At 38.4% G+C, this 18819-nt stretch overlaps 1 protein-coding gene across 1 annotated transcript; it reads right to left on the bottom strand.

Moving 5' to 3' along the window:
- Nucleotides 1-812: 812 nt before the first annotated feature.
- Nucleotides 813-10278, bottom strand: TMEM184C (transmembrane protein 184C). The gene is made up of 10 exons (XM_088526524.1): nucleotides 10143-10278; nucleotides 8668-8798; nucleotides 8538-8574; nucleotides 6780-6985; nucleotides 5963-6037; nucleotides 4964-5057; nucleotides 3291-3403; nucleotides 2669-2768; nucleotides 1985-2156; nucleotides 813-1581 (listed from the first exon to the last, which is right to left on the bottom strand). The coding sequence occupies exons 1-10, from the start codon at nucleotides 10257-10259 to the stop codon at nucleotides 1307-1309; spliced, it is 1320 nt and encodes a 439-aa protein (XP_088382650.1). The 5' UTR covers nucleotides 10260-10278; the 3' UTR covers nucleotides 813-1306.
- Between the last annotated feature and the right edge of the window lie 8541 nt (nucleotides 10279-18819).

The raw sequence follows: 18819 nt of genomic DNA, 5'->3' as shown, positions 1-18819 counted from the left end.
GGAACTTAAACATTTACTCTGTAAATGGCAGTAATGCTGAAAAAGAAATTGCAGGTTTCACTTAAAGCATCAGTGTGCTAATTTTAAGTCAGATTGCAAACATGCAATACTAATTAAAGTCTGTTAAAGGGATAAAAAACCAATACCCCTCATTCTCAGTTTGGTAAAGCTAACAATTTGATACAAGTGTACTTTTTACTGGTCTGAAAACTAATGCTAGTAACTCTAGTATTAGACTAGCTACTTAACTCTACGGGGGCAAATGTCTCTTCCTCCCTAGACAAGGGGCAAAAAAATAAAATAATATTAAAAAAAATATATATATCAACTCCTAGATTCGAATTCAGGCTATACCAGAAGCATAGTACAATACCCACACATTCACAAATTTATGAATACAAATTGCTACAAAGGCAGTGGCAGGACAGCCTGCTTTATCAGCTTAAAAAAAAAAAAAAAGTCTTAATGGTAAATAATTTATTGCAACCCCAAACAAGAAAAAAGTCACTTTTGATTTTATTTCCATTTTGATATCCTTCAGTTCTTCCCCAACTTTAAGGCTGTAACCATTATTCTCCATTTAGAAAGAAGCCAAGCAGAAGGTATGCATCCAAGTCATATCTTCCTGCCTGAATGAACTAGTAGGAAATTAACGAGCTCCAAAGACAACAGCCTTGTAAGCCTTGATGTGCTGGGCAGGGGCCTTTATAGCAACATGTGGCAGGAATACTTTGTTTTTCCAGATTCTTTACTGCTATTCTGTAATAATTACCTTTCTGAAAGGGGTGCAGTTAGCTGGGTGGGAGAAAGAAGAAAATAATTCCTGTATTTCTTCCCTACCCTACTGCCTGTTGTGATATGGAAGTTACCATCATAAGAGGACAGTCGAAGCTAATACAACCAGTGTTTTATCCTTTAGTGTTTTTGAGATTTCATTTATGCCCAAAACTAATACTTCATGTAGTAGAAGAGCAAAGTATTTTTCCAAATATCTTTTGTATTAGTAGAAATCAGTTTAATTCAGTATACTTGTCTTCTCATACAATATAGGTGTGTAAAAGATTTGCAGTCTAAGGATGTGATTTGCAAATTTGCACCAAAATGTACAGTGTGCATGTTTTGTTCTGAGGGGTACCACAGCCACGTCATTCTGAATTCAGAATTAATGCATCAGTTACAGCCGTATCCTCTTGCTCTTGTGACAGCTTTTTCCAGCTACTCACAACTTCCCCCGGCAGTAGTTTGTGTGAGAAGACCTGTGTGGCAAGGGTGCAGGACACTCCTGGACACACGCAAAGACGGGAACTTAGCTTTTATCCAGTGGTCTCTCTGATGAGCTGGGCTCTAGGGCTGGCACCTCCTCCGTGCTACAAATACCATCAATCACAGGGACTGTCGTGGGGGTTGTGAGAGGCGTCACAGTGTGTCCAAACCCCTGGTAATGACCCATGGGTGAAGATGGCATTGAAGAAGCATCAGAAATTGGATCTTGAGTAGACGAAGACAGTAAACTTGTATGCTCGTTCTGTTCATGGTCCTCAGCAAAAAACATTTTCCTTGGCTGGCCCAGAACTGTCCTTCCTAGAATTAAGCCAAATGAAAACTGCCTTTCAATATTTGCAGCAGTTTACTGAAATTTTTGCAGACAGACAGTATCAAACACATGCTGAATTTAAAAACAAAAAACAAACAAAAAAAAAACTTTGTTTTTAAGAAGTTTCACATTGAAATTGTTAGTTTAAAATTAATAGAGATGTATTTTCATTAGAAAATCCTTCTCTTCTACCAGAAATATCCCAAATTTACCTGAGAGTCATCTTTTAAAAGTAAAATTAAGAATTATGTTTTTCCTTGAACAAGATTACTGGAAAAAAACAAAATACTGGATATGCCATGAAAATCAGCTGCCATTATCAAGGTAATAGAATTATGCCTAAAAGGATAAAACGAAGCAAGAAATACACTACAAATCTTTATTACTCACCAACATTTCGAACTTGTTCTGATATATCTGCTCTTAGATCAGAAATATCCCACATTGCAAGAAAGGAGTCAAAGCAGGACCCTTCTTCAGCTTCCTGGACATAAGGTTTATAGGAAAAACTGTAGTGATGAGCAATAGCAGCGAGGAACATCTCGACACAGATGATAAAATCCTGTAACAAGGAGTGAGATGGCAACTAATATTTAATCAGTCACAACTCGAGAAAAAAGTGTTTCTAGGCCTCTTCTAACATTGAAAGACTGATAGAGATTGATTGTCTTGGGAAAACAGCTCCAGGTACTTATTCCTAGAGCTCCAATATTCTTGGAGTCCTCCAGCAGCCGTGTGTACTCCACTTACACATACATCTCAGTCCCTGCCTGGCAGATTGACTCAGGGAAAGTGAAACTCCAGCAGCTCTATGATGAATTACTTTGTGAAGAATCGCAAGGACAGCCAAAATAAACACTTAACCAGGATAAGCTTCTCCTCCCCCATCCCTCCTAGGCAACACATGAATATAGAGGAAGTATGTGTGGAGTGACCGATGCTTAATCCAATTTATAACAAACCCAGTTGTAATCTAGCCTGTGTTAATCACATATGCCAATATCTGAGTTCTGAAGATGAGCCTGGCATCTTGCATAGAGTAATTAGTCTTAAAAGGTAACTGTCTGCTCCCACCTGTAGGCCTGTAGCCACAGCTTCCACGCTTTGCCATTCCCAGGTGTGCTTCTCAGAAATAACACCCACTTTCACCAGCAGCGCAATGAGAACCGCTTGCCTGCAAGGATTATCTGTTAATACTCAGTGCTGCATAAAAGCCTCCCAAACACAACTGAGAGACAATGGCCCAGGTTGTACCATGTGTGTATTTAGATTTTAAGGGCAACAATACAAGACAAACTAGGCTAAGAAAGAAGTCATTCACCCATGGTCCTAAAGACCAAAAGAAAAGTCAACAGTTTTCCCAGTAATTGGTGTAACTTGCCTATCATAATATTACCACAGCCTGCATAGTAACAGCCAAACAGTCAAACACAGCTGATTGGGAGTGCTGCTTAAAGTATACAGGTAGTATCTTATTTTGAAAAGTCTTCAAATTGCTAAGCAAGCAAAATAATCTCAAGTGAACAAGACTACTACATCTAAGACCCTGACTTATATCTGAAATATCCTTTTTCCCCTCACAGCACTTGAACAATATGGTAGATTTTTGAGGCATCTAACCACATCACACATGCATCTTTTTCGATTCTTTTATATCAATCCAAGAAAGCAAAAAAGGAACAATTAAATCACTTACCAGAAAGAAACAAAAACTACCATCTTCACACAAAGAAACTTGCCAACAGGCTGGATAGGGTTCAGTTCTTCACGAAGTACTTTGTAAAACAGCACTAGACAATACATAGCAAACTAATGAGAAAAAAAAATGAAGAAAAACTTTCAAATCCTTATGTATTTGATAAGTTGTTTTACAGCATCTCTTCAATTATACAAAATGTATCACTGTATGATGAAAACTTAAAGAGCTGCCTATTTTAGGAAAAAAATGAAGTTTCAGATTTAACAAATCTATGCCCTTCCATCTGAAAGCCAGATTTTTATTTTGCCTGGACTTGTATTTCTGAAATGCATGGCTGTCAAACAGCAGCTGAGGCCATCTCTCCAAACAATGAAACAAGGCACAGGGCGCTACTGTGAAATGTTTTCATCGCCAAGTGACTCTCCAGGGAAAAAGGCACACAAGGCACATGCCCATTCAAGCTTCTGTTGAGAACTTCCAGAAGGTTTTCTCTTTATGGCAAATAAATATTTCTCTTTATGAGAAATGAATATGCAATGAATGCATAGGCAATTAATGCAATCATCACTGCAACTCTCAACAAGTTTACCTATCACAGACAAAGGCAAGCAATCAAACTAATACCTCACTGCCCTTTTCACACATTCCTTGCCTGGAATTGCTGTCACAGTAGGAAGCAATGACGACTCCTTCTGAACACAGTAGTGGCAGGAGAACACCCTTCTCATCTGAGAACAGCTTTCTCAGATGGAACTTCATGGCTGCTGTAGCCTAGAGAACTAAAATACTAAAAGGAAGCAACCAGAGTGGATGCTCTCTCTTCTTGCAATGGTTCATATGCAATATGCTCTTCATGAAGCACAGGAATCATTCCTTGGCCTTCCCATTAAGCCACCAAGCACAATCCCTGGTCTCCAAATCATTATTTTCAGTTCCAGGGCTGACATCTTACATTCTCCCTATCACCTGGCTGCTCAGTCAGCCTCCTTTTGGCTTCTGCAATCAGAGACTTCCACACCAGAACAATTTTCTTGCTCTAGAATAACACATTCAACATCTGTTAAGGTAAATTTCAACTTAAAAGGTAAACTGTTAGATATTCCTCAGCTGAGTTTTTGTCCTAAAATACAGGAAAAAGCAAACAAACAAAAGCTAGTTATTACGCAGTCCTGTCCTACCAAAGGAAAAGTGCAAGACGGGGTAGAAGCTCTGTGCATAAGGCACCGTTTCCATTTCTCAGGCTCTTGCTGTCAACCTTACTACCACTAGCTTCCTGACACCATATTTTTTAATGAAACCCCTGATGAGCCACTGTGTGTGATTGAGAGGAGGCCAAGAGGGCAAGGGAAGTCGCTTGTTCTTCCGGGGGGGGAAGCTCACAACTCTCATCCCTGACCATTCCCTCATCGGACAGCTCAGGGTACAGAGGTGAGACATGTTTTTTGCCACTTAATAGTAAAAGCAACACAGTATTACCCATTTTCCTACTGCATTCTGGTACTGCAGTTAGATACATGCATGGAATTCAACAGATAAAACCAGAAGTCTACTACTCATAGGAACTTCCCAAAATTAACACAATTAGTCTCAATAGTTCATGCAAGAAAACATTCATGTAATACTATTACTACAATTATTTAAAAGAGCAGGAAGAGGCACTTGATACTCACTAGCTGTGACATGTTGTTAAGTATAACCAAGTAAGTCCAAGCATTGTTGAAGCTGAAGTTTCCTTCATCATATACTCCCACCAGCTCACAAATTCTGAAAGTATTTTAGAATTAATCACTATGTAGTAAATGATCAACACTGATCAGTTGTTAGAATTCAAAATCTCTTTTGGTACTCAAATATCAGCATTGGGAATCTGTGTAGGAACTACAGTCTTCAACATATAGTATATAGGATGGCAAGTTTATGCATTTTCCACAGAGGAAACAGTGTTTTAATTTCATTACATATGTAGGTACGTTAATTTGATTTCTAGCACAGAAAATGAGAGCAAAGATACATGGCTAACATATCCTATATTGAATTAATTGAGCAATTAAACATAATTTTATTTTGGTTAATCTGTTATCAATATTTCTTAAGAATGGTAAATTTTCACAGTGCCATAAAATTTAACAGTTAATAACTACCAATGCAAAGTTTATAAAAGGCTCACACACCACAGCACCAACATGCATAATTGGCTGCTATTCCTTTTCCTCTATGGTAGATTAGATGGGTCTACACAAAAGCATACAGTAAATCCTAACACATGAAAATCTTAATAAATGTAAATAGTTAATGTGAAACATGTCTTTAAAAATCCCAAAATGCTAAAACCAAAAGGAAAAGAGACAAGAAGAAAAATGAAGAAAAAGATCAGTACTATAAAAATATATTTCCTACATAAACACTATTTTACATCCTCCCCCACTTGTTTCAGCAGCAGGCATTAAATATTTATTATTCCAATTCTGCAAACAGTCAATTGCTATACAGAAACCATAAAGAAATCACAGGCAGATGCAAATTGCTCAGACCTGCTTCAAATACAACACAACAAAGCAAGTGCTCTTTTCAACTGCATCCATTCAATACAAAGGACATGAAATTTTTTTCCACTGTTACTCAGAATTACATCCTGAAGACTCATCTTAATTATTTATGAGCATACTTACAAAGCAATAATGGTAGTAAATGGTCTGACAACAGTGTACTGCAAAACACCCAGTTTACATCTAAACAACAGAACTCTGTAAGAGAAACAAAATTCAATGTATTAGAATTTAAAGAAAATTCACTTAGGGAAGTTTCATGTCCTCAGCAGTTAAATGAAATTAGATTTTTATTTCAAAGTATATAGCGCATATGCACACAGTGGAATAGACTTAGACTATATAGATATATAAATGAAAATATTCAGCAATTCTTTTCTTTCAGCCATGGAAAAAATCAGCCTGTGTCAAAATGACAAGAATTCAGATTTGCAGTTTTTGAAGAGGTTTCAGAATTACTTACATTCAGAGTTTTTCTTTTATGTCATAAAATTTTAAATCTAAAATCCCTTAAGAAAGAAAACACACTGTCCATCAAATTAAACATGCAGAAATACAAACAGTTCATGAGTGTATGGATTTTCTTCCTTCAGCTGTGGAAGGAAAAGCAATGGACTAAACAGTATCAGTGAATCTGTATTTTTAGGAAACATTCTAGGACAGGAAAGAAAGCAAATTCAAGAAGGATGTTTTTGAAAAAGACAAGGAATATTTTTAAAAGATAAGCAACTGTTCTTCAGCACCATCTGAGTCAACTCTGGTTATTAACTTAAGAGTGATTTCTAGCACAGTAAGGTGAAAACACATTCAAAGCTACTTACAGTAGGTGTTCACAGATGATATCAAGATGCTTACAAACCATAAACTGACTTTGCCAAGCAACAAAATAGCTATGATAGCTATAACATAGCTTAAAATTTTAAAGACATCATATACTCACTCTCCCATAGCCCATGAGGGACAACAACACAGAGGAGGCAGATGTCTCTGCTGATCTTTGGCTTCTATTATTAATACCAGGTTTGGGTAACGGTTGGTCAGATAATTTGAAAGAAAAACCATAAAGTTATAGATGACATAAGCTTCATAGCACTCTCGACAGGTATCCACATATATTGCAATGTTGGGGTATTTCAAAGCTATCCACTGTAAAAACACAGATAAAACAAAAAAGTTAGAAGCAAGTAAAGTAAAACTGATTCCAAAGACAACACTAGCTGGCTAGTGTAGCCAAGTAACACATCTAGGTAAGAGCTACAGGACTTCAAGTATTTTTTTAGTAATGTGTGCACGGTGCTACAGCTAGCAACTAAATTTTTGCAGAAATACAAGTAGCACTTCAGATTGCGCCTCTACCTCCCTCCAGTGAAAGGACGCTTGAAGTGCAGCAAAAGAAACGCTCTGTTCTTGTGACCATACAAGGTTGCCCTTTAAAAATCACTAAGGATACGGGTTGCCTATACATGACCTAGTCCAACTAGGAAGCCACAAAATAAAACTATCTGCTCAAACCAACATATTCAATGTCCCTGGAGATTTTTGAGCTACATTTTTATTCCTTTGGTACAAAGTCTATTTCTTCTTATATCCAACATGTAAACATTTGTTCCGGCATGTTTGCAAGCTGTAGTAGACAGCAGCAGATGAGCCTTAAAGTGGAAATCAACCATCATGACTCTATGCAAAAGTTTCAAATAGAAAACTTTTTTTGTTTGTTTCGTAAAATTGTGATCATGGATCAGTTGCCAGAACTTTCTGGGTAAGTTTTATTTCAGAGTATCACACTGCTGTTGCACTGTCCCATGCAACTTGTGCTACTTTTTTATTTACTAAAGGCAGGGAGTCTGAGTTTATTATGTTTCCCTCCACTGCACTAGAGGGGACATGGTGCCCCCTCCAATCTACCCATCAGATCTACAGGAAAGTGCTTCACATCCTCATCACAGCTAAGACGACATCTGCTGCAACACCTTTGTGGAAGATGCGATGCTGGATCTAATAAACTAAACAAAATAAATACGATGTTTGAATCCTAATGGAGAACTGTATGTTCAGCTCAGAATACGCGCTCTAGAAAAATGCAATATATGACAGAAAGGCCATAAAATACAGGAGTTCAGCAAAAGATTTTCTTACGATCTGTTAGAAATGCTCTTGAATGCTACAGGTCAAGTGTCAGGATTTTTTCCTTTCAAAGGATAATTCTATGTTTAAAATTACAATTTCAATCTGAAGTAGTTCATATTTCCCATAGGAAACGGAAAATGTTGCTTTCTTGCCCACTTCCAGTTACTCAATCTTAGCTTTCCAAAAACATACATGTACACATATTTTTAAGAGAACAGTTGCAATTTGCCTAACACAAGAAAGGTAAGGCACCAACTTCCTTGAGATTGCATTTGGATCAATCCAGTCAACAGGTTTCTTACTAAGCTCTTACTGAAGTAGGAAAGACCAAAATAAGGCTCCTGATGCCCTTTACACATCTGCCATATGGGTTATTCAAAAACAAACAAGGTACAGTTAAGATGGATCACAAAATTGATCCCATAATCTCTAAAACAAAACATAATAACGTTAAAACTATTTTGGATGTCCTCCATAAGCAGGAGCACACTGTTCTTTCTACAAAAGATGACACCTTTTCTCACTCCAGAAAGCAAAGATAGAATCATTTTATAGATCTGCTAATACTTACACTGTCTAAGCTGTAAATCGGCACCATCCATAGAATCCTGTTACGATAATAAAAGAACAAGTATTATTAAAAGCATTTTAACCTGAATTAAATTTAACATCTACAGTACAGGTAAAATGTAAAATTCTACCTTATTATTGGTTTCTGTAATTCAGGTTGAGTGTAATGAACCAAGTGCTGTAGTATTCCCCAGAGAGAAATGGGGATAGTCATTAGTAGAAATATCCCAGCAATAAACCATGCCTTGGTATGAATTCCAACCTTCCAAAGAAGAAGAAAAGGGCAAGATAAAAGTTTCAGCATTAACACTTTTAAGTTAGTAGTACAGCAAGTACCATGTACCATGAATGAAGTTTTAGGATGAGCATTAAATATATAACCCAAACTATACTTAGTTTTTCTAATCCCTATTTTTGAAAATATAAACTTTTGTCATGTCTTGATCTGACCTAGAGCAGAGCAAAATATGAAAAGTCTTGCAAGCTACCATCACCAAACACAAAGTGTCAATACTCATTATTACAGGATTTCCTTGCTTTAGGTCTGGATCTTTGCTTGGTTTAGTGCTTCATTATAAAGCTCTGGCAGCTTCTGCATTTAACGTATCTTTAGCAATAGAATCAAGTTTCAGCTAGTAATATATTGAAACTAGTTGCAATTAACAATTAGAAATGTACATGTCAAATTACAGACATATGTGCTTACATCTATTAAAATGCAAATCATTTTATATCCAAATGCTTTTAAGATCTGTATGAGCAATCCCCAAGTACTAGAAAATGACAAACAGGGAAACTGTTTTTAAAACTTTTTTTTTTTTTTTTTTTAATACTGGGAGCTGGGACACTTCATATCTTCTATCACATTCTAGTTCAAAGATCTCAAAGTTTCTGAGGAATTTCCCTGACAGTATCAGATTTAGCTATTTGGAAAAGTCAGCTAATGCGTTGATGCAACACGAATAAAATTCATTATGCTGAACACACGAAGGTGTCAGAACAGGGCACACCGGTTACAAAAGAGAAAATCTAAACCACAATGAAGGCAGATTTTACTTGGCAGTGCATAAAATTATGCCTGGAAAAGTTATCTGGTGGAAGGAGCCTATATTGAGTAGGATAATGTATATTACAAGATTAAGTTTTTACATTCCGCCGGATTTGTTGCCATATGCCTGCACAATTCCCATGTGATCTATAGAGTGTAGGAAGGGCAACACGAAAGGCAAGGCTCCCTCGGGCAGCCCTGCCCGCCGCCGCACGCCCCGGGGCGCTGCGTTACTAACAGGAGCGCAAGGACGCCGGCCCCGCGAGCGACAAGGGCCCGCTCCGGGGCGCGCGGCCCCGGCGCGCTCTTCTGGCGCCGCCACCGAACGAGCGCGCCCGCAGGAGAGGGAACCCCCGCCGGGCGCTGCTGCCGCCTCGCACACGGGCATCACGAGGCCACTCTCGCCCTTTCTCTCTCCCGGTCACCTGCCTGCGCCGGTGACAACCGCCCTTCCCCCCACCCTCCCCGCTGCAGAAATGCGCAACCGTTGGGCGGCCGTAACGGCTCCTCAACGGCCACCGCGCGGGGGGGAGGGGAGCGCCCCTTCCCGCCCCTCACCTCCAGCTTCTGCAGCTCCCACACGCAGAGCGGCACCACGACGAGCAGCCCCACGATGTAGAGCAGCACCACGAGCGGCCGGATCCAGCGCCGCCAGTTCCCGCAGGTGCACGGCATCTTCCCGGTCCTCCCCGCCCGCCGCCTCAGCGCCCCGCCGCCGGGCCCGGCCGCCCCAGCGGGGCGAGCATCACCGCCCCTGCCGCTGCCGCTGCCGCCGCCCCGCGCCGCCGCCGCCTCCCATGCGCCGCCCCGGGGCTCCCGGCGCAACCGCCGCGCCCCCTCACACGCGCCCCCTCACACGACACTTCCGCCTCGCGGCGCTTCCGGCTCCCCCCGCCCCAGCCGCCACCACTCGCGCCGCCGCCTCCCATTGGCTCGTAGCCCTGCCTGTCGGCGGTGCCCCGCCCACCGGGGCGGTGAGCGCGGGGAGTGGGCGCCGCGGGGACAAAGGGAGGCGCCGGCCACCCCCCTCTCCCCCAGTGTGGTCTCTTCCGCCAGCTCTCTCTTCTCGTCCCCCCAAGCCCCCCCGGGGCGTAGCGCAGTGGTCTCGCCCGCAGCCTCGCCACGCCGCCGGTGGGCACGTGCGCTTGCGCAGTGGCTGTTGGCGCGCGAGGACCGTTTTTTCGGTTGGGCAAACGGTTTGTCGCGTGTGGAGCTGCTCTTCGTGAGGTAGCCATGCCGTGGCTCGGCAACTTGGGGATCAAGTCTTAGCTCTGCACGGGTCTTGCTGAAGGGAGAGATAGCCCCTCTCTTTTCGTCTTTTTTATTTTCAACAAAAGTAATGAATAAAGCATCACTGAGGGCAGAAAGTGATTCCTGAGGTACCACACCACACTCGCTGCCTACGCAGATAACGGATACATGCCGCAGCTGAGAAGCATGGAGCTACTGCCTTGTGCCAAACCACGTGGGCGCTAGAGAGTGCTGAAAGTAAGGGAGTTTACAATGGAAAGTGCTGTGCAAGGCAGAATTGCAGGAATTAAAATTACGTAGATGTGACTGGTGTAAATTCACAGCCCAAGTCTCTGTTAACGGAATTCTTCCTGAACGCACATCTGAGAACTGGACAATGTGAGCAATATGGTGCTAATGATGCACTAATGATTTCAAGAAAAAATGAGGGGCTCTGATATGAAGAACCCAGCATACATATGAATAATACAAAGTATCCATTAAGTTTCAAGTATTTGCAGGACATGTTTTCTGTATTTTCTGTGTTTCTTAAAAGCACTGTGGAAAAAATGTACGTAACTGTTACAGTAAGTTACTCCACATTAGATGGTGACAAAACAGAAGACCTCAGCCGATGAACCAAGTTAGGACTGTTGGTGATATTCAGTTGAATATCCAAGGATATGTACAACCGCAAGTGCTTGGAGGGACACAAATGCAGGCTTTTGTCTGAAAGAAGTGCCTAAGAAGTGTATGCTGAAAGAAATCACATGGAGCACAAGGTACCAAGTAACAGTGAATGGAATCTGTGGCTTTATCTCTTTGAGTAGATTTCTGGTAGGTTTTCCACTGTTAAGTTACCAGTGCTGCACCCCTTTATTCAAATAATGAAGCCACATAGATTGTGCTGACTTTGTATTGTGGTGGTATTATTCATATCCTCAGTAACTAGTAGGTTACTTTGCAACTGAGGAACTCATCTCACCCGGTTGGATATATGTTATTTAATTTAGTTTGCCTTTTCCTACCATTATCCAAAGTTTTGAACTGTGATCTGAATTACTCATCTCAGCAACTGCCTTGACCATAGAGAGTTGAGGGATTTAATACATAAGTAAAAAGTCTGATTCCACAATTGCATTTTCTTCCAGGAGTACAAATGGTAGTCAATAATTTAACTATCAATTTAATTTTAGAGTGTGGAGTTTAAAAAACATTTTTAGGGATACTGAAAGATCATCCCTGTGTTATAGCTAGGAAAATGGAAAATTGATGGAGGTAAGTAATTTTCTCAAGGTTATGGCAAACCTGAGAATAGAGTCTAGGTCATTCATTATGTCGGTAGTGAACAGTTCTTCCCATATAACCTTAAGCAGAAATACTGCATTTCTGTGTTGTATTTCCAGATCAGTGTTAAGGCAACTATTCAGTTTACCTGTGTTCTTTGTATGTAATAGTCATTGCTTTGAGCTTACTTGGTGTTTTACTGTCTGCTGGTGTTAGGTGTCCTTGTCTCAGGTCCCACAAGTAGGCATCTTTCCAAGAATGATTCTAGTCCCTTTAGAGTCAGACTTCTTAAAGTAAAGCTTAACACAATCATGTCATGTGTTTGCTGACTAGTAACCTCAATCTCTCAGCCAATTTCAGTCAAATTTGAGTCCAGAGTCAAAGTCCCAAACTCCAAACCACATTCCTTCAGATTTTGTGAAAGCTGGCAAAAGGTTTAGCCAAATTTAGTGCCTCTTTCTACCCTGCTGAAGGTCAAAAACATTACTTTATACATACAGTTTACCACAAGCATACTTGCTGGTCAGCCTCTCTAGGTTGATATTAATTAATATTTGATTAGAAGAATGTTAGACTAGAAAACCTTGTAAATCTTTTCATCCCTGCTGTCTTTGATTTCATGCAATGCCCTAGGGGCCCGATACACTGGGCACAATCTATGCAAGAAAGGTAATAAGACTATTAGATTGGATACCCTATTCTGGTGACTGCTGTTATTTGAAACCATGCTGTAAATAAGTGCGCAAATAAAATAACGACTATAAGTTAAAGAAATTCACTTCTGCAAGTAGATTGTTTCAAATGCTCTGAGAAACCTTTTTTTTTCTTTTTCAAAAAAACAAACCAGAAGAAGGTTGTTTTGTTTTAACCTCCAAGGATTTATGCTATTTTAACAGCAGAGAAAGCAGTTTTCAACCAGTTCATATCAGAATATGTGAATTAGTAACTTTCAGACAACTTTGAAAAATGCCAACTAGGACTTGTACTATACTAAGACTTGTAAACAGGAGTAGCATTCATAGCAAAGATGAGGCAATCCTCTTCTGCCTAGCATTGCCTACCTAGCCTGTCACTCCAGGCCTTAATTGAAATATTACACTTTGCACTTTGATACCCCTGAGAAGCAACCGGAATGATCAGAGGTTACAAATGCAAACTCGTTTGGGAATGACTGAAAGAATTATGTTTAAGGAAGATTGAAAGAAAACACAATAAATATAAAAAATTTACTGCAAAGATTCTTTTTTTTTCTGCTTTTGTTATATATGAGCATGCTGAAACAGCAACAAGAGGACCTGTTAAGCATTTGAATAGATTACATGGGAAGTTTCTGTAATCAACACCATTAGGGGTTCTTAGTGGAAAGTTCTTTAGATTTTATGTTTCAGAAATTATTTCTGGCTTTTGGTCAGAAAGGGGAACTGTGTGAGATTTGTTCTTGTTTTCTGTGTTTCTAGGAAACATTCTTTTTCTTTTCGAGAGCATGAGGACGTGCTCTATCTTTATTGTGCCAGGCTTCCATTGTGATCAACGAATTCTGCTTCTGAAATAATTTCATAGACCACATTGATTTTATAACAGAAACTGATATGAGTTGCTTAGAACATGGCCCTCAAAAGGCAGGGTTATTGTGAGCTGATAGTTATATACATTCTTGTTCCTTGGTGTTATTTCAACAACACAGGAGATACAACTCTGAACTGATATGCTCACATATAGTGGATTCACTTTAATTAATTCAAAATTTTTCAAAGTACTGTGCATTGAAAGTGTCACGTGCATTGTCAGTGAACTAATGCCACTCTGTGGAACTAATGCTGTCACTCGAAGACATACAGACCCCCTTGCTTTCAGCAAGAGGATACGTGTGAAATACCAATAAAACTCAAACTGACAGAGTTCATCTTCACTAACTATTAAAGCATCTAATATTAGAGAAAAGAGTAACAAAGCTACTCCCTAGAACTCAGAGAGAACAGCTGTGCTAGCATCATTCTCTATTACTGGAAAGACTGATGTGAATTACTGTTGATGTCAATCATTATGTACATTCTGCTCTCATGAATTTCAAATTTATTTAAAAGACAGTTATGTGAAAACATAATAAACTAGGATTATTCCTTCGTATATGGAAACTTATAAATAATTTACTAAATTAAAATGGCAAAATAGACTATTTTATAATTGCAATTTGAAAACTATGTGGTATATATTATTCATGAATTATATTTTTATTTATATGCCTACATTCCCTAGGTTTCCTATTTTTCTTTCTTACTTCATACCAGGCAAGTGAAAGCTCCAAGTGCTAACAAGACTGTCCATCTCGGCAGCTCAGAATTTCACTGTGGAATGAACAGTAATGCTTAAACTCAATTTCTCACACAGTGAAAATCAGAGATTTCCCCCTTTGAATGATGATAGCAATACTACCAGCTCTTTGAGAGTGCATCTAGGAGAGCACTGCTGATTAGATCACGCTCTACATTGGTGCTTACTTACGCCAGCAACTTTGCTAGGGAGTTTTTGTTTTAATAAAAATCGTAGTTGAAAATGCAAGCTTACAGAATTCCCTGAATGCTACCAGCACTAAAGATCTTTTTCTTTCCTTCATCAATTTTTTGCCACATTTCTGTCACAGAGTTGTGACTGGCTCCAACAAATTGATTTATGCTATAGAAATGCTGCTATTGCATCCTGATTATTTCTTTGCATTTTTTTATGGATGATCATTGAAAGGAATGCCTGTTGTTTAGTGCCAGAAATATCTATAACCAGCAGACTGGGTGATAATTTCAAGTTGACTATCTTTTTGTTCATGATTACTCAGATCTGTACGTGTTAGCAAAGCACTGACAGTTGTATTCTATGTATGGTGTGTTTTATGTACGGTGGCTCAAAATGTAGTGTGAAATGCAACAACTAGGGGCAATGTAAAGGAAGTAGTAGACATAAAATAATCAAAATATAGATAACCCTCATATATAAATCTTCAAAAGGGCTCATCTGTCATTACTGTGATTTATTAAAATACAGAAAGAATTTAGCATGCCAAGTTGTAAAATCCAGCAAGTTGATCATGAAATCTTCTTGTCCTGTCAAATTCTATAATACAAAAACCTCTCCAAAATTTTATCATATATGACTTGCAGTAAAGAACAACTAATACAACTCTTGGTCGAAAGTCCATGCTTCAGGTGAAAGAAAAATTAAAATTTACAGATCTTTGGGATGTTTTCTGCAGAAGGAGGACTGTTTGGTTATTTAATATGTCATTCATAGGAATAAAATCTACCTGAGAGTAGTATGGAAGGAAAGGTGGAAAAGATGCTGATCACCACCTTCTCTACAGAAGAATTCTATCAATTCTGACAAAAACTGTAAGCATAGATCATTTCCATAGCCCATCACCTGTGAGGAAAGAGGATTGTCTTGTAAAAGAGTCAACTGCAACTTTCACTACGCATAGAACCTTCTAAGTCTACAGAAACAAAGCATTAGCTGGATTTTTGTCTCCTTTTCTCCTTTGTTTATTATGCACCATTCTGTTGAGAAGTTAGCAGATTTTTATCCAGAACTTCCCTTGTCACTGATTTTTTGTTCACAAGAATTCTTAAGTGCTGATATTGAAGTTTTTTCAAGAAATAATCTGTCCTGCCTAAAGAGTTAGGCAGTGCTGTTGCTTAGGTAGTACCTGCTGCTACAGGCACTGTCAGTGCTCATTCAGGAAACACGTTAGTGAACTCTGGTCAAAAAGACCAAAGTTTTCAGCCTTCTAGATGGCTTGCAGCTACAGCTTTAAAAAACAGTATAAGTACCCATGAGGGTTTGTTAACAGAGGATATTCTCTCTCCTTTCACTCCTTTCTCAGGAAATAATATGTGGTATTTGCACATGTGGTATCCTACTCAGCAGAGTTGGAAGGGTTGGATTTGCCTGTAGGTGGGGCACAGGAACTGTTTCTGGTTAAGTTTTCATTTCAGCCAAATTGAGAAAGTAGTGTTGCCAAAAACGCACATTTAACACGAGTCATACAGAAGAATCGCATGAAACTAATTTTATTACTACGAAACTAATTAACTGATTTTTGAGCACTTAGAATACATTATAAGGGAATCCTCAACAGACAGCTATCTGATTGTGCTGCTTATTTGACTGGCAAGAACGTATCAAAGCCCTGCAGTAGATGTATTTTTAATGACTAGTATTTATATTGGCTAGGTAAATAGTTATTAATTTGTATCGCCCTTTAACTGTATTACCCAGGTAACGCTGCTTAGGTGTAAATAAAGTAAAAACAGTTTTTTTTTCTGTTGAAAAAAAAAAAGAAGAAACAACAGGACAAGCCTTACTATTCTTCATTGTTTTAGCTAAAAAATAGCTGAAATAATGTATCATTTTCATAGCTGAAATGATACATTATCAAAAATGTTTTAGCTTGAGAGATAAGTAGAAACATTTTTTAAATCTTCCATATTTCTGAAAAAATTGTTTTGTTACTTGACACTTCCTCCTAAAATTCCAACTTTGTTCTTAGTGGTTCCATAAAGCAAGAAGAAAAGTACATGCGCAGAAGGGTACTTGAAGCGTTTTTTTTTGCAGATAGGATTGAAGTATTGTTCCAACAAATACCATAGAATAATACCAGTAACCACTAGGATGTGCTGTCCGTCTAAAATTGAAACTCATATTTTAAGCGACTGAAGCAGTAAAATTCTCAAGTGTAATAGAAATATAAAACCTTGGTATTCTCATATAAAGTATAAAATACAGATTTTCATATGGAAAGGAATTTCATATGAAAGGAAAGGGGAATTTGAATGATAGGATTTTCTTTCTATCAGGCAAATACCTTCAGCAATCATGCATAAAATAATGAGTTTACTAAAGGAGTGTCACAGCCATGACATCATTTCAATTTGTTAAATACCTAACACTGTATTTTAGTGTTTGTATTTTAGTGTACGTAATTTTGAAGACTGTGATCTGTGTTAAGGCCTCATATGCATATCATGTGCAAATACATGCATCATTTTTACATGAAAAAAAAAATGTTCCACAATAAAATCCTTGTTTGATTAGTAGTTCAATGTACTATTACTTGTGGAAAATATAAACATTACTTGTCTGAAATATAAACATGTATCAATGTTCAATGTTAGTATTTGTGGATTTAAATTGATATGTTGAATTAGTGGTTGTAAAACAAAGTATGTTTATCAGAATGTAGATCCCCAAAACTGTGATAATGGAAACATTTGAAACACGTTTCTTAAAATTTGCCCTTGTCATGTCAGTTGTTTTTGGTGATTTAACCTTGAAACTGTTTCATATATTAGGATTTCACTTAAGAGTATATTAGCCATTACAAAGTGATAAGTAGTGTAAGTGGAAAAAGTAGATTGAAAGACATGCAGAAGTTACAGGGTTATTTATTTAGCTGCTCAAACCATAAATAAGACACGAAGGGGTTGGTGTTTGGTAATCCTTTCAAACTAGCAATAATCCTCACAGACAACTATAACTAAAGAATTCCTCCAGTAATAAACTGCTCATAACTCATGATATATTTTTTTTTCTTTGGGATTTTCTGTGTAAAAAATACATCAGGAATATAAAATGTTATAGATTCTGAAATAATAATTTTATAGCATAGACAACATATTTTGTTACCAGTAATGATGAAGTCATATAGTAATTATTTTTTATTATTTTTGATTATGTGCTGCTACTTGAATCAAGCTTGCATGATATTAAGTATTATATTTCCAATCATTTCTTCTAACTCCACACAAAAGAGGAAGTTTACTAAAGATAAGTTTTGACCATGCTTTCTTAGTTGTTGCCCATCAGTGTTGTAAGTATCCTGAAGGGTAACAAACTGAAGGGTAACAAACACAAAACGGCTATTTATTCTTCAAAAAAGCTAAAACAATATAAGCCCTTTTAAAAATAAAGTCCTAATCAATTAAAACATACCAATATAACAGAACAATTTCTTTTGAAAGGTGTATTTCTCCCTTTTTCTTTACTTTTCTGTGAAGTATAAACTAAGTGTATGTCTGAGAGCCAGCAATTCCCCCATTGCAATTCTAATTCTGATACTGACTCAATGGTGGCATGCAACAATTTATCACATTTTTTTAATATATAAAATTGAAATAATATGACCCGGGTGATATGAAGATTAATTATAAATCATTCTGAAAATTTGCATTCTGTAAGTAATGATTGTTTCTGAACTGCTGACTCTAAATCACTTGGGATGAAACCTGGAAGAAGACATAAACACTTGATACTGGACTTAGATAGAATTTAGGTGCCCAGGCTCAAAACTGTGATCCTAAAAATATTCACGCAGCTGCCACACAACCCTGGAGGTACCTAAACTTGATTGGAAGCTTAGATACTTTATGCTGTGAAGTGCATAAAGTACTCCAGCGGTGCTTTTATGTGCTCTCAAAGGTGCTTAAGTCTTAATAAGACCGGGCAGCCTAGTATTTATCTCAGATTAATGCCCAATACAGGTCCTAAAAAGTAAGACATGTTTCCATGGAAAGGTCCAGCCCAGTATGTATTCCCTGAAAATGCCTAGCTGCTAAAGGTAGGCCAGGATCCCACAGTGAGAGCTGGCCCCATGGTGGAAAACACTTTCCCTTTAGACAATAGCTCAATGGTTAAAACAGGCAGAAATGTGTGTGAGATCCAGGTTCAATTC

This window comes from Tinamus guttatus, unplaced genomic scaffold (assembly GCF_059628265.1).
Source record: "Tinamus guttatus ecotype Peru unplaced genomic scaffold, ASM5962826v1 Tinamus_guttatus_pri_ptg000247l, whole genome shotgun sequence".
Lineage (NCBI taxonomy): Eukaryota > Metazoa > Chordata > Aves > Tinamiformes > Tinamidae > Tinamus > Tinamus guttatus.
Note: the sequence above shows the minus strand (reverse complement) of the source record. Positions and strands in the feature narration are given on the sequence as shown.